This window comes from Eptatretus burgeri, chromosome 10 (genome assembly GCF_056783735.1).
Source record: "Eptatretus burgeri isolate ZD-2024b chromosome 10, Ebu_testis_v1, whole genome shotgun sequence".
NCBI classification, from domain to species: domain Eukaryota; kingdom Metazoa; phylum Chordata; class Myxini; order Myxiniformes; family Myxinidae; genus Eptatretus; species Eptatretus burgeri.
Window position 1 is genome coordinate 16,752,147 of NC_140970.1, and position 17,771 is coordinate 16,769,917.

At 43.7% G+C, this 17,771-nt stretch overlaps 1 protein-coding gene across 1 annotated transcript in view; it reads left to right on the forward strand.

Annotated features, from left to right (window-relative positions):
• The window catches only part of LOC147017997 (uncharacterized), a 39,344-nt gene extending 27,990 nt beyond the window's left edge, over positions 1 to 11,354 (forward strand). Inside the window, exons 5-7 of the mRNA XM_085897152.1 lie at positions 7,010 to 7,163; positions 7,310 to 7,474; positions 9,353 to 11,354. Coding sequence (XP_085753278.1) covers positions 7,010 to 7,163; positions 7,310 to 7,474; positions 9,353 to 9,515 — 482 coding nt within the window. The 3' untranslated portion in view covers positions 9,516 to 11,354. The remainder of the gene's footprint in view (positions 1 to 7,009; positions 7,164 to 7,309; positions 7,475 to 9,352) is intronic.
• The last annotated feature ends 6,417 nt before the right edge of the window (positions 11,355 to 17,771 follow it).

Sequence of the window (17,771 nt, forward strand, 5' to 3'; positions counted from 1 at the left end):
TGTCCTGTCCACTGACATTAGTTGGTGGACCTTAAAGATCCACACGGTGTCCTTCGTGAAGAGTGAGTGAGCTATCGCTGGCACTGTGGCTAAATTCCTTCCCCAACGACTGCTGGGGAGGCAATGGCAAACTATCCAGTTCAATCCTTGCTCAGGAAGCTGCTTTGACGGCACCAATGCTCTCTGACAGAGTATGTGAATTATCACAAAGATGAAAAAACTGTCAGCATTTTTAATAACAATGGCCTATACTGAAAATTTTTGAACAAAGGTTGCAGTGCAAGGCAGTCATTTAATTAATTGGTTGGCCCGTTGGTCCAGTGGACCAAATTTTCATTGGTCTGATCAACATCGGATCTCTTGACAATCGGTTTGGTAAATGACACGTTACTCCTCTTATTATCCATCGATAATTCCAGCAATCTCTGTGTATGTGTCTGTGTGTCTGTGTGTCTGTCTGTGACCGCTGTTTCTCGACAACCACTGGTCCTATCTCATTGAAACTTGCCAGGTATATTGCTGGGGCCCTGTGGATGTGCCTTTTCAAGGTTTGATATTAATCGGACAAGTGGTTCCCAAGTTATGGCCATTTATTTACCAACAAATGACAGGACACGGTGTGATGACGTGACGATTGACGTCACAATTCGTTCTCTTTTTTTTTTTTTCTTTTTTTTGCACGTATGTACAGGCACGTACGGGCATGCCACTCCCCCCCCCCCCCATTTTTTACACCCACTTAGACCCAAAGTTTTTTTTTATGTCGTGAACAAACTTTGGTACAACACGGGTGATGAAGGTTGTGGTCAAGTTTCATCGGAATTGTGTGTGTCGTTCCTGAGAAGAAAGCAAATATGTATTTTGGAGGGCAACCCCTGGAGACCGATTTATTTATTTTTTAAATGTCATGAACAAACTTTGGCACATACAAGGTGATGATGGTTGTGGGAAAGATTCATCGAAATCGTATGTGCAGTATTTACGGACAGACGGTGTGCCATCCCATCAGCTCTCCAGAACGACGTCCCAGGTGAGCTAAAAACATGCCACACACACACACACACACACACACACACACACACACACACACACACACACACACACACACACACACACACACACACACACACACACACACACACACACTCTCACACACACACACAGACACACACACACACACACACACACTCACACTCACACTCACACTCACACTCACACACACTTCGACCATTCATAGTGGAAGAAAAACCTCCATGTGTTTGGCATTGTGACCAAAAAGAATGTTTCATAATAAATTTCAAAGAGCTCCAAAATAAGCTGAAATTTAATTATTATCGGTATACTCGATGACATCAATAATTAGGAATTTAAGAGTTTGGTGTTTCAAACCCCGGCCAATTCATGCCAGGTTATTTGAAAGACTTTAAATATGGTGCATGTTGCTTATTTGCTTAATGCTCAACGTTGAGGAGAGCGCGCAGACATACATATATATATATATATATATATATATATATATATATATATATATATATATATATATATATATATATATATACATATACATATGTAGGTGAGGGGAGGAGTGTGGTGGGGGGGGTGGGGGGTGGTGTAGGGAAAGGAGAGAGAGAAACGCACAGACACACATGAAGACACACATTCAGACACAGAGCCAGGTTCCTCCTGATGACTCCATCTTTGCTCTTCACTTTTTCAGGTTCCATCTTGGTCTTCCATTTGAAAATGTCAGTGTGTGTCCATCAGTCCATCAGTCCCCTCCATAACTCCAAAACGATGAAACCTAGCGGCCCCAAACTGGAACAGGACACAATGGTTTCGTAATGATAAAGTTTTTTTTTTCCCCACTTTTCTCACTAATATCATCGAATGCCTGATTATCATACATTGACTCATACATATCATACATATCATACATATCAGAATTGCTGGATACATTGACGTGCTTGTAAATGCCTGGAGACACCAGTGTTCGTGTCTTTATTTCATTTGCGCATGTGCCATAACCTCTAGAATCTCTTATGTGAGCCAAATTACAAAATGTAAACTTCTTTTAGACCTCAGCAGCAGTTCAGACTGCTAAAAGAGGTGCTTGACATTCTGGGTGCATGGTGTTTATATGACCAATTGGCGATTACTAAATGTTTACCAAGACAGCCGTTCCTTATCTGCTGTCAAGTTGGGGTGCTTGGTTGAGTGCTTAAATCTCTTGGCGAGTGCTCTACAAGCTTCCATGTCAACACCATGGCACAGTTCTCAGTGGGGACACCTCCAGTGTTAAGACCCTGTCACACCTTGACGATTTAGCCAGTGTATACCTGACGTATGAAAAATTTGGCTAAAACGCTGGTACACGTGGAATACTTTATGGGTAAGTTTGTATACGTTGAGCACGCTGGCATACGTCGTAATACGCTGGCATTCGTCGTAGTACGCCGAGCTGTTAGACAAATTTTCCATGCCTGAAATTTTTCGACGTATGCCATCGTATGACTTACACGTTCCGCATAACGCTGGCCATAAGTTGTAGGCACGTTACGCTATCGTTGATACACTTCGACACACGTTACTTGTAAGTTACTCATAAGTCGAAACACGTCGAGGTAATGTTTAGCGTACCCGAAACTTATTTCTAACCTATGAGTAACGTGTTGTAGGCACGTTACACTATGGTTGACACACGTTGACGCATGTTACTTGTACAGTACTCGTAAGTCGAAAGACATCAAGGTAATGGTTAGTGTCAGTGTTCCAGACTCCCCGTTTTTTTTTTGTTTGTTTGTTTTTCTTCGGTATGACGGTGATGTTGACACTTAGATTTCTAATGCGGTTATAATATAATATAATTAATAAGCTGCCGCTCAATGATTTAAATCATACCGTACTAGAAATCGAAGTGTCAACATCACCGTCATACTGAAGAAAAAAAAAACCAGGGAGTCTGGAACACTGACGCTAACCATTACCTCGACATGTTTCGACTTATGAGTAATGTACAAGTCACGTGTGTCGACGTGTGACAACGATTGCGTAACGTGCATACAGCTTATGGCCAGCGTTTGCAGAACGTGTGTCATACGCCGAGTATGTCGAGAAATTTTCAACATGCTGAAAATTTCTCGACGTAATCGGTGTATGACGACGTATGCCAGTGTGCTCTTAACGTATACAATACTTACCCATAATGTATTCGACGTGTGCCAGCTTGGTTCGGCAAATTTTTCATACGTCGGCATATGCTGGCTAAATCGTCAAGGTGTGACAGCGGCTTCACACTTCGATGTCTAGTGTGGTTATGATTTGAATCATCGAGCCGCAGCCTATTAATAGCTTATGCCACGTGATCGTCGGCGATACACTGCCGCGCGCTATGCATGAGTTAGTCTATCGTTGGGCATAGGTTGTGAACGCCGAAAACACGCTCATCATTCGTTGGTATAAGTTATCTATATGTGATTGAAACGTAAAGCTTAAAAAAAATCAATAGTTCAGCATACGCCAGCGTTTTACATACATTTTGAGAACTTGCCATACGCTGGCTAAAACGTCAAGGTGTGACAGGGCCTTAAGAAAGCAAAATAAATTAGAGGATTACAATGAGTAAAACATGTTTTCAGTGCTTACAAAGCAATGAATCACCACATCACAGTAGGATAGCTGAGAGGTATGTACGCTCACTCTAATCTGTCTCGCCTGGGTTTGAATCCCGACCAAGCTATAAACTGCCATCCTTGTGTTTCACAGACGGTGATTCATCAATGTTAAACCGGGTGTCAAATCTGCCGGAATCCAGTAATGTTTGGTGTCAGGAGTGGGATGTAATACGGCCTGGGGTTCAAGGTTCACCACGAAGGGAAGCACTTGAGTTCCTCCCAAACTCCCAGTCATGAGGCCACCAGCCGTAGATAACTCCATGGTCTGGTAGGTTGTTAAGCAACCATGAATGCCGATTGGTTCTGCAAATCCTGACAGGGTGTCATGACTTTGTGTAGGTACCTTACCTTTGGACGGCCACAAAAAGAAAGTTCCGTGCCCTCAACACACACTCAGTTTACTGCCAAGTGATAAAATGAATGTGCGCTGGCTAACGAGCAAATCATGTTGGGGCAGAGCTTCCCTGCTAACACCACGAGTGGACTTTGCTGGAACATTGGAGGAAAAGACTTTTAACTGGGTAACATTTACAATGCAATCAGGTTCATTCTTAAATAGGGGAGGAAAGGAATGTATACAATAGGCAGGGGACATATTAAAAAGAAAGTATGTACAGTAGGGGAAAGCAAGGATTGGTGATATGTGGCAAAATAAATGCTATTATTTACAAACACAAGAGACACAGCTCAGAGTTACCCTGATCCTAAAACTTCTACAATCTTAATCATACTAACAAAACAGGCACCTTCAGAATCATTTCCCGAATAGGTTTCAAAGTCCAGAGAGAGAAAGTTTGAGGCCGTTTTGACCTCTTGATTACCAAGCGAGGTCGACAAACCAACGCAAACCCAGTCGCTAAGGAGGGGGAAGAGGGGAGGAAAACTGAGGATGTCTATGGTGCGTAGTCGGGGGAGGTGTGGTTATGGGTGCGGTGATTGGCAAGTGATGTTCGAAGAGGAAAGTGTAAAGATGTAGATCAAGGGGTTTGGAAATAAAACAAAGAATGAGTAAGAGAGTCCTAAAGTGAAGTGCAAAGAGGTCCGTACATGTACTGTCCAAAACTGTGCCCAGTCTTGCATCTGTTTTTTCTGCTTGTTCCACACTCCGTTCTGTGGGTTCCGTTCTGCTCTGTCAAGCTCCATTGTTCACCGCACCATGACCCCAAGAATGAGCAGCCAGAGAACCGAGCCAACCTAATATGCAGGACACACAGCATTTTATAATTCCCTGTTGGGGGCAGTGTTTGGGAGTGGATCAGGTGGAGCGATGGGTGTTTTCCAGCGTCCTCAGTGGTGTGCGGCCCATTACCGCGTTGTAGGCACTGCCCATGCAATAGTTCGGCAGTGGAAATAGCCTGTCGCTCCTCACTCTGCCACGCAATCCATCTCCAGGATTAACATGACTGTGCGCATTTGGTCGCGCTTCTTGGCCGCAAACATGTGCCGAACACCCAATGGAGGCCATAATTGAGTGGAATGCTTGGACTATCCACCTGACATCAAACAGAGCCAAGTGCATATTTGCGCCTCAAGTTGCACGCCAGAATGTCCTGATCCGAGTATCAACTATGGTGCATCAGGCTCCCCCCTCTCCTGCCGGTCCAGAGGGCTGGGGTGAACATCGGTGGTGATGGTGGTTGAGCAATAGCAGTGTTGGTATAGCATAGCGGCTGTAGTGTGGTGATTCATGATGAAGGTGGTTGATCGTTCATTGCGGCTGTGAATGGTGAAGGGAAGCGAGCTTGAGTTGTGGTCCGAGAGTGTGGTGATTTTTATATCAGCATTGTGGTGGTGTAGGAAATGCTGCAATGTTGGAGTTCGATTATATGCCTGGTGTTGTCTTAATGGTTAGGGTGGTGGGCTTGGGATCCAAGGATCCTGAATTCAAATTCCCCTTGGCTGTTGAATTAATACCAGGTGGGGTTGACTCTGCCTGTCATCCTTCTGAGGTCAGCAACATGAGTGCCAGCATGCTGCTATCCTGTGTCGGAGTGGTGACCTGTCCAGAATTGTGCCCAATTGCCAAGGAGACTGCTTCAGCAGCACCAACTCTCTGCACAGAGATTATGGTCCCGATGGATGGATGGATGGGGATTGAGTCTGGTGAAGTCTGAGTTGGGATGTCTGTTGGATAATGGCATATGATTTGAATGGGAAATGGCCATGTATACAAATGACTTTGCCCTGTTGCTATGGTCTGTAGGCTTACATGATGAAAGGTTGTGTAGAGCAAAGTAAAATTCTGTAAATAATGAAAGATGGGTAAAGAATGGAAAGGAAAACACTATCTAAAGCCCATGCAATGCATCTTGTCCCATAAACCCACGACACATAAGGGAAGGCCTATTCAAAACGAATACTAATGAAATAACTGTCTCGGGACCATGATATGTTGAATGCCATTGCCTTGGGGGAGCACCCATTTCACAGAACCACACCAATATATTACGAACCATGGTGTCTGTCCATGCATTTGTCCATCTCCCTTTTATGGCAGTTGCTTCCCGCACTGCGATGGAAAAGCTCAACATTCACTTTTGAAATGACGGCAGAGCAGGCATGAATAATGTTGATGCAAAAATTTAATTTTGCAAGCGATTATATTTCCCTCCTTTTGGAAAACTTGAACCTCCACTGCATGATGTTTCACAACCATTTCACCATGGGTGATATATGTATCTCAGAGCTTTGGCTACAATTTATATTGATAGATTAACTTAAACTTTTCCCATCACCGGGGACGGGTACTTTGCTTGATTTTCACGTCAATGGGGACGGGTACTTTTCCTCATGTCTAATATTGCCGAGTTAAACTTTGTTCTGCATCAACCCTGAGACATTTTGTCTTTGTGAATTAGTATGTGATTTTTGAAATTTATTTAAAATGTAAACATGACCTGTAGAATGTGGATACAACCAGGGCCGGATTTAGGAATGGGCAAGCTGGGCAGTTGCCCAGGGGCCTCCACAACTAGGGGGCCTCCACATATTTCATGAAAAAAAATTGTAAGGAAAAATGTATTTGTGAGTGCTTGAATGGTAGTTGGTAGTTAGTGGAACAGATATAAGATATTCATCTATAACAGATATAAGATATTCATCTAATCTCATTCTCTATTTTATATAGAAGTTCAGATTCTTTGTTCTTGAAAAATATACTTTATGGATGACTGTAAATATGTCTTGTCACCTTTTTAGTATTCTAAGGTAGGGTAGGCCTCCACTACTGAAGGCTGCCCAGGGGCCACCACATGTCAAAATCTGGCCCTGGATACAAACAATTACTTGTATTGAGAGCACTGTACAACAGATTGAACAAGAATGTCTTGTTTATGCAGTTACCAATGACCAATCAAACGGAGAAGAAGCTCTGCTTATGACAACATCGATGCCAGGCAGCTATTTTGCTTCCTGCACCTTGGTTCACAGGGACTTTTGCCTGAATGGAGGGGCCTGTCTGCACTTTACTCAATTGAATGCCTTTTCTTGCAGGTATACAAGCAAGCTGCATTCTTTTATTTTGCCTCTTACATTTAATTTAGATTTGATGGTTGTATTTCAAATATCAATTGAGATGTATTTTTTTGTGATTTCTGCATTGTATAATTTATAATTCTGCTCCTTTTTCATTTTACTAGCTGTCCAGCTGGATTCGAAGGTGAACGATGTGAATTGGCTACTCTAGAATGGTGGCAGCTCGAAGAAGAGCAAGGATTCCGGCGCCATGGTTCTGGCTTTGTGGCTGCATTGATTATGGCAGCCATCTTGCTTCTTTCAGCTGTTGCTGCCACCTTGCGTTGCTGGTAAATGTTTATTTTTATTTTTACATAAGAAAGCTGTTTCGTGTTTGCTTTTATTTGTGCTCGTACTAGTACTGCAGCATAGCAAACCAATTGTTCGACTTTTCATAAAAGCACCAAAATTGGTACATATGTTGACTAATGTATTCTGAACAATTCTGGATATGGAGCCACTCGAGATTTTGCATTGGTCAGCTTTGGCGGCCATTCTACTTTAACAACATGGGATATCTGTCATTGTTATTCTCTTTGTCGGTTTCTCAGAGGTGATAAATACTCCATGTGATGTGCATTTACAAAGGAAAACAATGCAAATGTCATTTGTGTTGATTTATTATATTTCCAACCATTGTATTGGGGAAAAATGGTCATTTTTGGGACCTCGTTTGGTATGGCTACAAAGATGGCTCCTTGAAGACGGCGACAAGGGAGAGACGAGGAAAAGGGGTGCGACAAGAACTACCGCTACATCCCTGCCAATGAAATAGCTGCCTCCCTCGGTCCACAGAAGGCACGTGCCCTCCCTGTCTTCCACGCCATGACCGGATGTGACACGGTATCAGCATTCATGGGGCATGGGAAGAAATCTGCCTGGGCCACATGGAACTCGTTTCCAGAACTGACAGATTCTCTTGTGACCCTGACCACCACGCCAGTCAACATCCAGGATGACACAATGCACTGCATTGAAAGGTTTGTGGTGCTCCTCTATGACCGCACCAGTCCATATACGGACGTCAACGAGGCCAGAAAGAAACTCTTTGCCAAGCGGAACTCCGTCCAGCACATCCCACCTACCTGCGATGCTTTAGAACAGCATGTGAAGAGATCAGTTTTCCAGGGTAGCTATGTCTGGGGGCAGGTCTTGGTCCCTCAACCCGTGCTTCCATCACCAATAAGCTGGGGCTGGCGGCAAACAGAGGATGGGTCCTACGAACTGCTCTGGACCACACTCCCTGAGGCTTCAAAAAGCTGCTTCGAGCGGGTGTCGTGTGGCTGCAAAAAAGGCTGTAGAAATAGCTGCAAATGCAAGAAGGCTAATCTGCAATGCACTGGACTGTGTGCTTGTGAAGGAGAATGTCAGTAGACAGACGCAGTAGAACCAGACTGAGATATCGGCCAAGCTTAGAATGTGCAAATTCAAAGTCGCATTGCTTGTAAAAGTGTTGACTTCTTGATCCAGAGCCAGTACACTTGAGCTCAGAAACTCATATTGTACTAGACTGATGTATGTGTGTACCATGTGTCCTGGTAGAATGGTAGTAGACAGTTAACCAAAGCCACTTCAAAGTGAAGTGTGCAATAATTTGACTACATTTTCTGAGTTTGTCATTATCACGATTATCAGTTCCCTTTTCAAAATAGAGTAAAGTATGTAATCTATAATGCAATTTTTGTTGATTCCAAACCCATTGAATGTGATGAATATCATTTGACTCTTGTTCTCCAGGCAATAATTGGTGCTTTTCAGCGAAAAGTTTCAGGAGAGCAGCAATTTACAAATCAAATAATGGCTTTTTTACCGAAAATACTGGCTCATAATATTTGAATACGCCTTTTCATGGTCAATTTCCTGAATTTTATACTTTCCTTATATCTACCGCCAATACAATAAGAAAATAAGAGCATATAGCCAATTTCGCTAAAGTAGAATGGTGGCCATTTTGGAAAATGGTCACCGAAGCTGACCAAGGCACAATTTTGGGTTATATATCTAGAATTGTTCGGAATACATTATTCTACATCTGTACCAATTTTGGTGCTTTTATGCAAATTTGAACAATTGATCTGAAATATCAGACTATGCTGCTGGACTATAAAAACTGTCATAAGGCATAACTTTGCACCAAATATTTCTTTCTTATGTTTGCTGTGTGGCAGGCGAAGGGCCAAGTATCGTTTTCAGATGGTTTCTCATGCAAGCGATTCTTACAGCAACCTTAGCTTTCGAAGCAGAAGCAGCAGCAGCAGCGGCAGTGGTGACAGCAGTGGTGGCACCATTGGCAGGAAGTTAAGATCATCGATGCATCAGTGTTTTGAATAGAGGAAGATTCATATAGATTTGTATTTCGATATTTTGATGCAATTAAAAAAATGTATTTCACACTTAATTAAATTACACATGTTCTACTCATTCAACATGTTTTTGTCAACATGGAAAGTGCCAAGTGATAATGCAAATGAATGGCCTCCCTTTGCACTAATAACAGCTTTGACATGTCTTTGTGGAAGTTTATATAAACTCATTTCACAATGTTTTCAAAGGGGTTTCTCGAGATATTAATCGATTCGGCGTTAAAAAAAACAAAAACGTTTGTGTGCTTAATATGCAGGTAGTGGACGAGGAAAATGGAAACGCCAATGTAAAGTCACTTAGCCACCAGGTGCAGTCAGTACGGCCTGTATGTGCTGTGGCAGAGTCCACTAGCATCTGGAATTCTGCAGGAGGGATGCCACAACATTGTTCCACAAGAAAGTCAATCGTCTCACACCTCTTTAATGGAGGTGGAAAAAGTGATTGTTTTGATCTTCCTCTAAGTTTGTTCCTGTATATCATTCGCAATTCAGCTTCTAAAAAGGCTGTGATGGATATTCCATGAACAACGTCCCCCCCCCTCACTCTTCACACCACCTAATTTTATTTTTCCATAAAGTGGATGTGAAGTGACAGGATGGGTGGGTGCTTTCTCATTTTATATAGACCCAAACCGACATCACCTCAACCTACCATTTTAAACAATTCACCATTCCCACCTCGCCGGCTTTCCTGCCCCCTTCTCAGTGCACAGAGCTCTCCTGCCCCCTCCACCCGCCCCCGCATTGCTGGCTCTCCTGTCCCCTTCTCAGTCCACGAAGCTCTCCTGCCCCCTCCCTCCCGCCCCCGCATTGCCGGCTCTCCTGTCCCCTTCTCAGTGCACAGAGCTCTCCTGCCCCACTCCTCTCCCCCTCCCGTCTCCAAGCAGGCAAAACTATATGCTGCCTTGGTATTTAATAGTGGGGATTAATTTTGTGTGACATTGTGGGGTGGGGGGGTGGGGGGATGGGTTGGTGGAAGGAAGGGAAGGAGGACAAATTTACCTATGCAAAGAGTGCCTTGACCTCAGCGTTGCCCAGGTTAAAAAGGAAATTGTAATACCCTCTGCCAACACCACTGGGTGGTGCTACACTGTACACATTTACAGAGAATTGACTCCCCTCTGGCCCCCCTCCCCCCACAACCCCATGTGAGGGCACTGCCAAAAGCCTATGTTACCCCCACACAAAGTTGTGTTGTATTTCTTGCAACAATGTATTTCTCTTAACAGATATTGTTGTGGGCCGGGGTTCGGTGGTGAGGACGACCGCAATATGGAGCAGTTCGGCCGTCTCCCACCGAACACCGGAATGGAAGGTCATCACCCCGGATAACTCCGGAGTCGACGGTCGCTTAAAGGACCGTGGACACCAATATTTTGACTGCGTGGTGTCGGGTTAATTGTCTCGATCTCCAACATACTTAAATAACCATGCAGTCTAGCTACCGGGGAAACCACACCCTCGACGGGCTCTGTCGAACCGGGTCGCTCTAGCGACCTCGGTCCAGTGTAACCGAGCGGAATTACCTGAGTCCGTTGGACCCAATGACAACTTACCAGCCCAAATGGCCTCAGTAATTCTCAATACGCACCGTGCTGGGCCATTGAAAGAAAGTGACAGACAACGAGCTGGTACATTGAACAATTGGGTACATTGAATTGGTACATTGATTATATTTCCTCCACCAAACGTGTTTTCATCATATCGGATTGGGAGTGCGCTTTATCAATTATTTTTTTTGCCCATTTTCGTGTCCGTCTATCTTTTGTCCTGGGATTCTCCATTTTCATCTTCTGTTTTCGTCATAATAAACTGTTATTCTGTAAAAACACGTTTTGTGTGGTGACCCGCCATTGCAGATTTTATGTGTGAGAAACCATTTTGGTGCGGCTTTAATTGTAAATCCCTGGGGGAAAGTGACCAGCATAGTAACCAGTCCAAAACAATGCTCTGCTGCAAAACAATAGGAATTAATGAAATATCAGAAACAAAAACAATGACCTGTTTCTTAATTTGTGATGCAGCACATACATATTCCTTACTTATGATATTCCCAATAACCAAATTACCTGTACACTCACACCTTCGGGCACTGTGCAGCAAAGACCAGAGTTAAGGGCTTCAAGGGTCTCATGGCAGGTATGGTTGACCATTTTGAAAACTGTAACTGGAAGTTTCCCTTCTGTGAGACCTGAAAAGTAAGATTATTTAAAATCTAAAGAGGAAAAAGATAAACTATGCAGTGACATGGAAAAAAAATCATTTTGATGTCATTTGGGTGAAAAAACGTCAAAGAAAAATTCAACTGAAACAGTTGGCTGAGGAACTGCCCCTCCAGCCAACATGTTTCGAGATCATTATTAGTTTTCTAAAAAAATTTTTTACAAACATCTCTAATTAAGGAAAACGATTTCTAATCTTGACACCTTTCTTATTGTAGTTTTTATGCAAAGATGTGTGGATCAGGAAAGACGGAGAGGACAGACATCGACATCATGCGTTGTCGTTGCTACAGGTATCAGAGGGTTGATACAACAGACATCCCATCGGAGTCATATCCAGACTCCAGTGTTATCAGCTGTTTGTTCCGGCTGCTCTTCAGAAACCATTTGACCAGTTGCTTCAGATATTTCCTTATCTGAATTGCACAGTGTGCACACATTTAATGCAACCTTGGCTCTAGAATGTGTGCATGGAAAATCCATTTCACTCTTGCAGGGATCAACACATTTATCAGGCATGTCAAGCCTTAAAGTTTCACAAACCTCACAACAACTGCAAACTTTGCTTGAAATAGTATCTTGATAATAACTATTAACCATAGAGCGAGATTGTTGATGTGAAAAGTCAGGGAAGGCTTAAAGAAGGTTTGACGATGGGAAATGTCACATAATGAGAACAAAAATCGTTGAGCTTTCTCAATTTCTGCAGCAACCGCTTTATATTAAATAGGCTTTGCAACCTTCGTGTGATATTTTACATCACTCTTCAGCAAGCATTGTTCTTTTTTTTCCAGTGACAACAGTAAAGCCATCTTCTGCAATTTATTAGTTTCTTTAGCTACACTTTGGCATCTTTAGCTACATCACCCTTAAGCAGTTTGTACTGCTCGTTTCAACCAAGTCCACATTTAATAGGCAAAAAGGAATAGTCCTTCATTATAGCTTGCAGGGTGTTTTCATTTGTTAAGGTTTTCTCTTCAAGACAACAAGGACACTTCTTTGTCTAATTTCCATCGTAACCCCGGGATAACAGGTGAGTATTTTCGTTTTTCATGCTGTTTTCTCTAATTAGATTGAGTTTCATGAGAGAGCAAAGTGAAAGAGTAAGAACGGACAGTAGGAAAACAGGGAAAGTCTTGCACACATTAACCAAGGGAATGAACAACCAAGATAAGAGGAGAGACAGAGGGAGATCTTGTGTTTTGCCTCAATCATCCAAACTCTCTCTTCCTCTTATGTGGTGACTTCAATTGTCATCACGCTAGTTGGCTAGGTGTGGGTACCTCTCTCACCTGTCATGGCACCTCAGCAAAAGCTTTCTGCGACTCATTGGGACTGACTCAATCGGTCAACTTCCCGACCCGGATCTCAACCAATGGTACTCCATCTCTTCTGGATCTGGTTTTGACAAATTTCCCTGACAATATCTGCTGCTCTTCCTTCGCTCCAATTGGTTCTTCTGACCACGTCCTTGTCAAAGTGGACATCTCTCTGGCTGTTATCAGAGAACCACCTCACCGCCGTCGAGTCTGGCATTTCACTCAAGCCGACTGGCAGGGTCTCCGAGCAGCCATCAAACTTACAGACTGGTCTCCTATCACTACTTTCTCAAACATCAACTCATCCTGGGAATTCTTTCAAAGAAACTTGCTCTCCCTCATGCACAGATTTATCCCCTCTCGTGTTCAGTTGTCTTACCCTTCCTCCCGCCCTTGGTTTACTGAAGCTTGTGGCAAGGCAGTTGTCCTGAAACAACTTGCCTTTGCCTCATGGAAAGCAAACCCAACTGAGGGCAATCTCAGTTCTTTCCACAAAGCTCGGAACAAGTGTGTATCTACCCTCAGGAGAGCCAGAAAACAACATCTTTCTCATCTCAAGTCTGAACTCTCAAACCTCTCTCCCTCCTCAAAATCCTGGTGGCATTTAATCAAATCTGTTTCTGGTGTATGTTCCCCCTCCATCCCCTCCCTTACCTCAAATGGCCGCACTGCTGATTCCACACGTGATAAAGCTGAATGTCTAAACTCGGTGTTTGCAGCTAAATCTTGTGTCCCAAACCCATCACTATCTCTACCCACTTTACCCAGTCGCACCCAACTGTCCCTGGACTCTGTATCCTTTTCTCCTGACAAGGTGGAGAGCTTGCTTTCAAACCTCGAGTCAGATTCTGCAACCGGTCCAGACGGCATCAGCCCACGTGTCCTCAAAGCCTGCTCTTCTGCTCTTGCTCACCCTCTCTCTGTTCTATTCACCCTCTCATTTGCCCAAGGTCATCTGCCATCTGCTTGGAAATCTGCCAACATCACTGCCCTGCATAAAAAAGGTGCAAAAACAGATCCCTATAACTACAGACCAATCAGCCTTCTCCCAATCATCAGCAAGGTGATGGAATCCATCATCGCCTCAGATATGAAATCCTTCCTCTTCTCCAATGGCTTGATTTCCAATCATCAATTTGGTTTCAGACCAGGTCACTCTACCCTGGATATGCTGCTTCTGCTCTCCCATCAATGGATGGAGGTCCTCAATGCCAGACAGGAAATCCGAGCCGTATCCCTGGACATATCACGTTCTTTTGACACAGTCTGGCACCCTGCCCTACTCACCAAACTCTCTTCCCATGGTATTCAAGGCCATCTCCACTCATGGCTCGCAGACTTCCTCTCCTGTCGCAGTCAACGTGTGGCCCTAAATGGAGTTCTTTCATCCCCTCTTCATGTGCAGGCTGGAGTTCCTCAAGGTAGCGTTCTGGGCCCTGTTCTTTTTCTGGTTTTTATCAATGATCTCTCGGACTATCTGGAAAATCCTCTATTTCTCTTTGCCGACGACTCCACCCTCTGCCGTACCATCTGTCATCCCTCAGACCGGCAAGCAGCAGCTTCTTCGCTCACTGCAGATCTGGATAAAATCACAAACTGGTTCAACACGTGGAACATGTCTTTCAATCCAGACAAATCTCACACTCTCACTATGTCTCTTCGAAAGGACCGTTTACAAAAACCCCCCCATCCACTTTCTCAACAATCCTCTGGAAGAAGTCTTTTCTTTCAAGCTTCTAGGTCTCACTATCTGCCATGACCTTTCCTGGGAAAGTCACATTTCCAACCTCGCCTCAAAAGCCAGTCGCCGACTGGGAATCCTCCATCGTGCTAAGTCCTTCCTCAGCCCTCTTGAGCTCCTGACCACTTACAAAGCTTTTGTCCGTAGCCTGATGGAGTACTGCTCTCCCCTCTGGGCTGGTGCTCCTGCCTCCCACCTTTCTCGACTTCACGCTGTCGAAACCAGGGCTTTTAAGATCATCGGCATCTCCCGCAATGAAGCTGAGTCTTTGGGCCTCTCACTCAATCACCGCAGGTTGGTCGGTGGTCTTTGTCTTCTACCGACTCCTCTCCAGCCTTGCCCGCCCCTGCTCTCTCTGCGATTTGTCCCCACCACATTTCCACAGGGCGCTCAAGGTCCGCCAACAACCCCCTTCTGGTAAAACTACCAAAATCACGAATCACTGCTCATCTTCACCTTTTCATTCCTCTTTTTTCCCGCCTTTGGAATAAACTTCCTCACTCTATTCTTTCCCATTCTTCCCTCCAGGCTTTCAAAACAGCTGTTCACCACCACCTCTTATCTTCCCCCATCCAAATCCTCGATCTTTTCTACCCCCGATAATCCACCCAAGCCCTCTTCCTTCATTTCTCCTGCTTTCCTTCCTGAAAGTCCCTGAAATGTCCATCTTCTCTTCGCCATGTTCCCCGTCCCATCCCCATCCCTCTCCCTTCCACAGTTCACCTAATGTGTCTGTTCCCCACTGTTTTGTCCCTTCCACTCTCGCCCCTCTTGTCTCATGCCTCCTTGCTGTGAGTTGTGTGTTAGCTCTCATACGAGCCTCGACCAAGGTATACAAAAAAAAAAAATATCATGGGAGATTCCAATAACAATGAGATCTTTCAATTTAACTAAATCCAGGAGAGACAGGTGTGATGCTGGGGCCCAAGTTCATAGAGGAGAGCAATACTCCACTGAGTTGTTGACAGAGGCCTCACCAAATCAAATCACTGTGTGTAGTTCTGATTTTTTTTTAAAGGAAATACTTGGAATGATGAAGGGTGCCCAACCTGTGACTGACTTTGGAAGCCAGCTTTGCCCGAGTGATCATGGCGAATTGTGAGGCCTAAATTGTAGCATAAATTTAAGTCATAATTCTAGTGTTTGATCGTAATCATCATATGAAGTTATTGACAGTTTCAATTCAAAACCATGTACAGTTGATGCCAAAAGAAATACACATGTCTATATTGATCATCATGATATTGTAATTAAACCATCGACATCTGCAACACAACCTTGCCAAAGTGTCAAAAGATAAAGTTTAATCTCATCCCCAAAAAGGTAGGACATTACAGAACATTTACTTCATGGAAGATGAATTGAGCAGTGACACCAGAATAAAGGTATCAGAGTAAGCTGGATTCCACAACCTACACAACCATTCTCTCTTTAAAACAAAAGTAATTACCTTCTTCATTCATGATGTAGCAAGAACATTTTCAGGCCCATTAATCTCACCACCACTGAGAACAACTTTCTCAACTGTCGCCCTCGGTGGCAGAATGCAAGTCACGCTGTGTTTTTGGCCCAGAAAACCAACCATTGAAGAACTAGAAAGAATGCCCACCTTACCTGGGATTGTTTTCGAAAAAGCAAAATCAAAAGTAAAAGGGATCAACAAACTTTTAACACCTGAAGCAAAAGTAGAAAATACATGAAGAGATTATGGAAAGTGGAGTAAACTGCTCAGAGGGCAGGGTTCACCTACAAGATCACAATATGCACTCTTCTCTCTCTGTCTCTCTCTCTCTCTGTCTCTCTCTCTCTGTCTCTCTCTCTCTGTCTCTCTCTCTCTCTGTCTCTGTCTCTCTCTCTCTGTCTCTGTCTCTCTCTCTGTCTCTCTCTCTGTCTCTCTCTCTCTGTCTCTCTCTTTCTCTCTCTCTCTCTCTCTCTCTCTCTCTCTCTCTCTCTCTCTCTCTCTCTCTCTCTCTCTCTGTGTCTCTGTGTCTCTGTGTCTCTGTGTCTCTGTGTCTCTGTGTCTCTGTGTCTCTGTGTCTCTGTGTCTCTGTGTCTCTGTGTCTCTGTGTCTCTCTCTCTCTCTCTCTCTCTCTCTCTCTCTCTCTCTCTCTCTCTCTCTCTCTCTCTCTCTCTCTCTCTCTCTCTCTCTCTCTCTCTCTCTGTGTGTCTCTGTCTCTCTCTCTCTCTCTCTCTCTCTCTCTCTCTCTCTCTCTCTCTCTCTCTCTCTCTCTCTCTCTCTCTCTCTCTCTCATCAGGATGGAAAGGGAAAGGGTAATGATGGAGGATGAACATCCAATTGAAGACAGAAGTGAACTGTGAGTAGGGAAAGGAACAAACTAAACTATAACAGCAGCATGCTGCAGTCACTCAAAGGTGAAGAGAGAGAGATAGACTTCTGTATCTTTTATTATAAAACCAGTAAAAATAAAAAATCCAAAAAAGGAATCAGATTCTCATTCCAAGGAAAAAAAAACAAAAACAAAAAATCATGCCTGAAGTTAAATACAGTAAATTATACACAAAACCTTTAATACAAAAAAAAAATCAATATTTCTCTTACACTTTACAAATAACTACACTTGCAGACAACTGGCTTCAAACTGTAGTAAACTTCCTGTTATTGAACAACAAGCAAAGTCTAACTTCAAACGACTTTTACAAAAAAGGCAGCAGCTTCTTCCTTCTCTTCAGACCTTAAAAAATCACAAGCTAGTCAAACACTTGGAATATGTCTTTAAATCCTGACAAATGTCACACTCTCACTATTTCTCTCCAAGCAGAATGTCTGGCAAACCCTCCTTTCCAGTTTCTTAACAATCCTCTTTAGGAAGTTCCATTCAAACTCCTGGGTCTCACTCTCCACCATGATCTTTATTGGACAAACCACATTTCAAAATTGGCCTCCAAAGCCAGTCGCCCCGACTGGGCATCCTTTGTCGTAC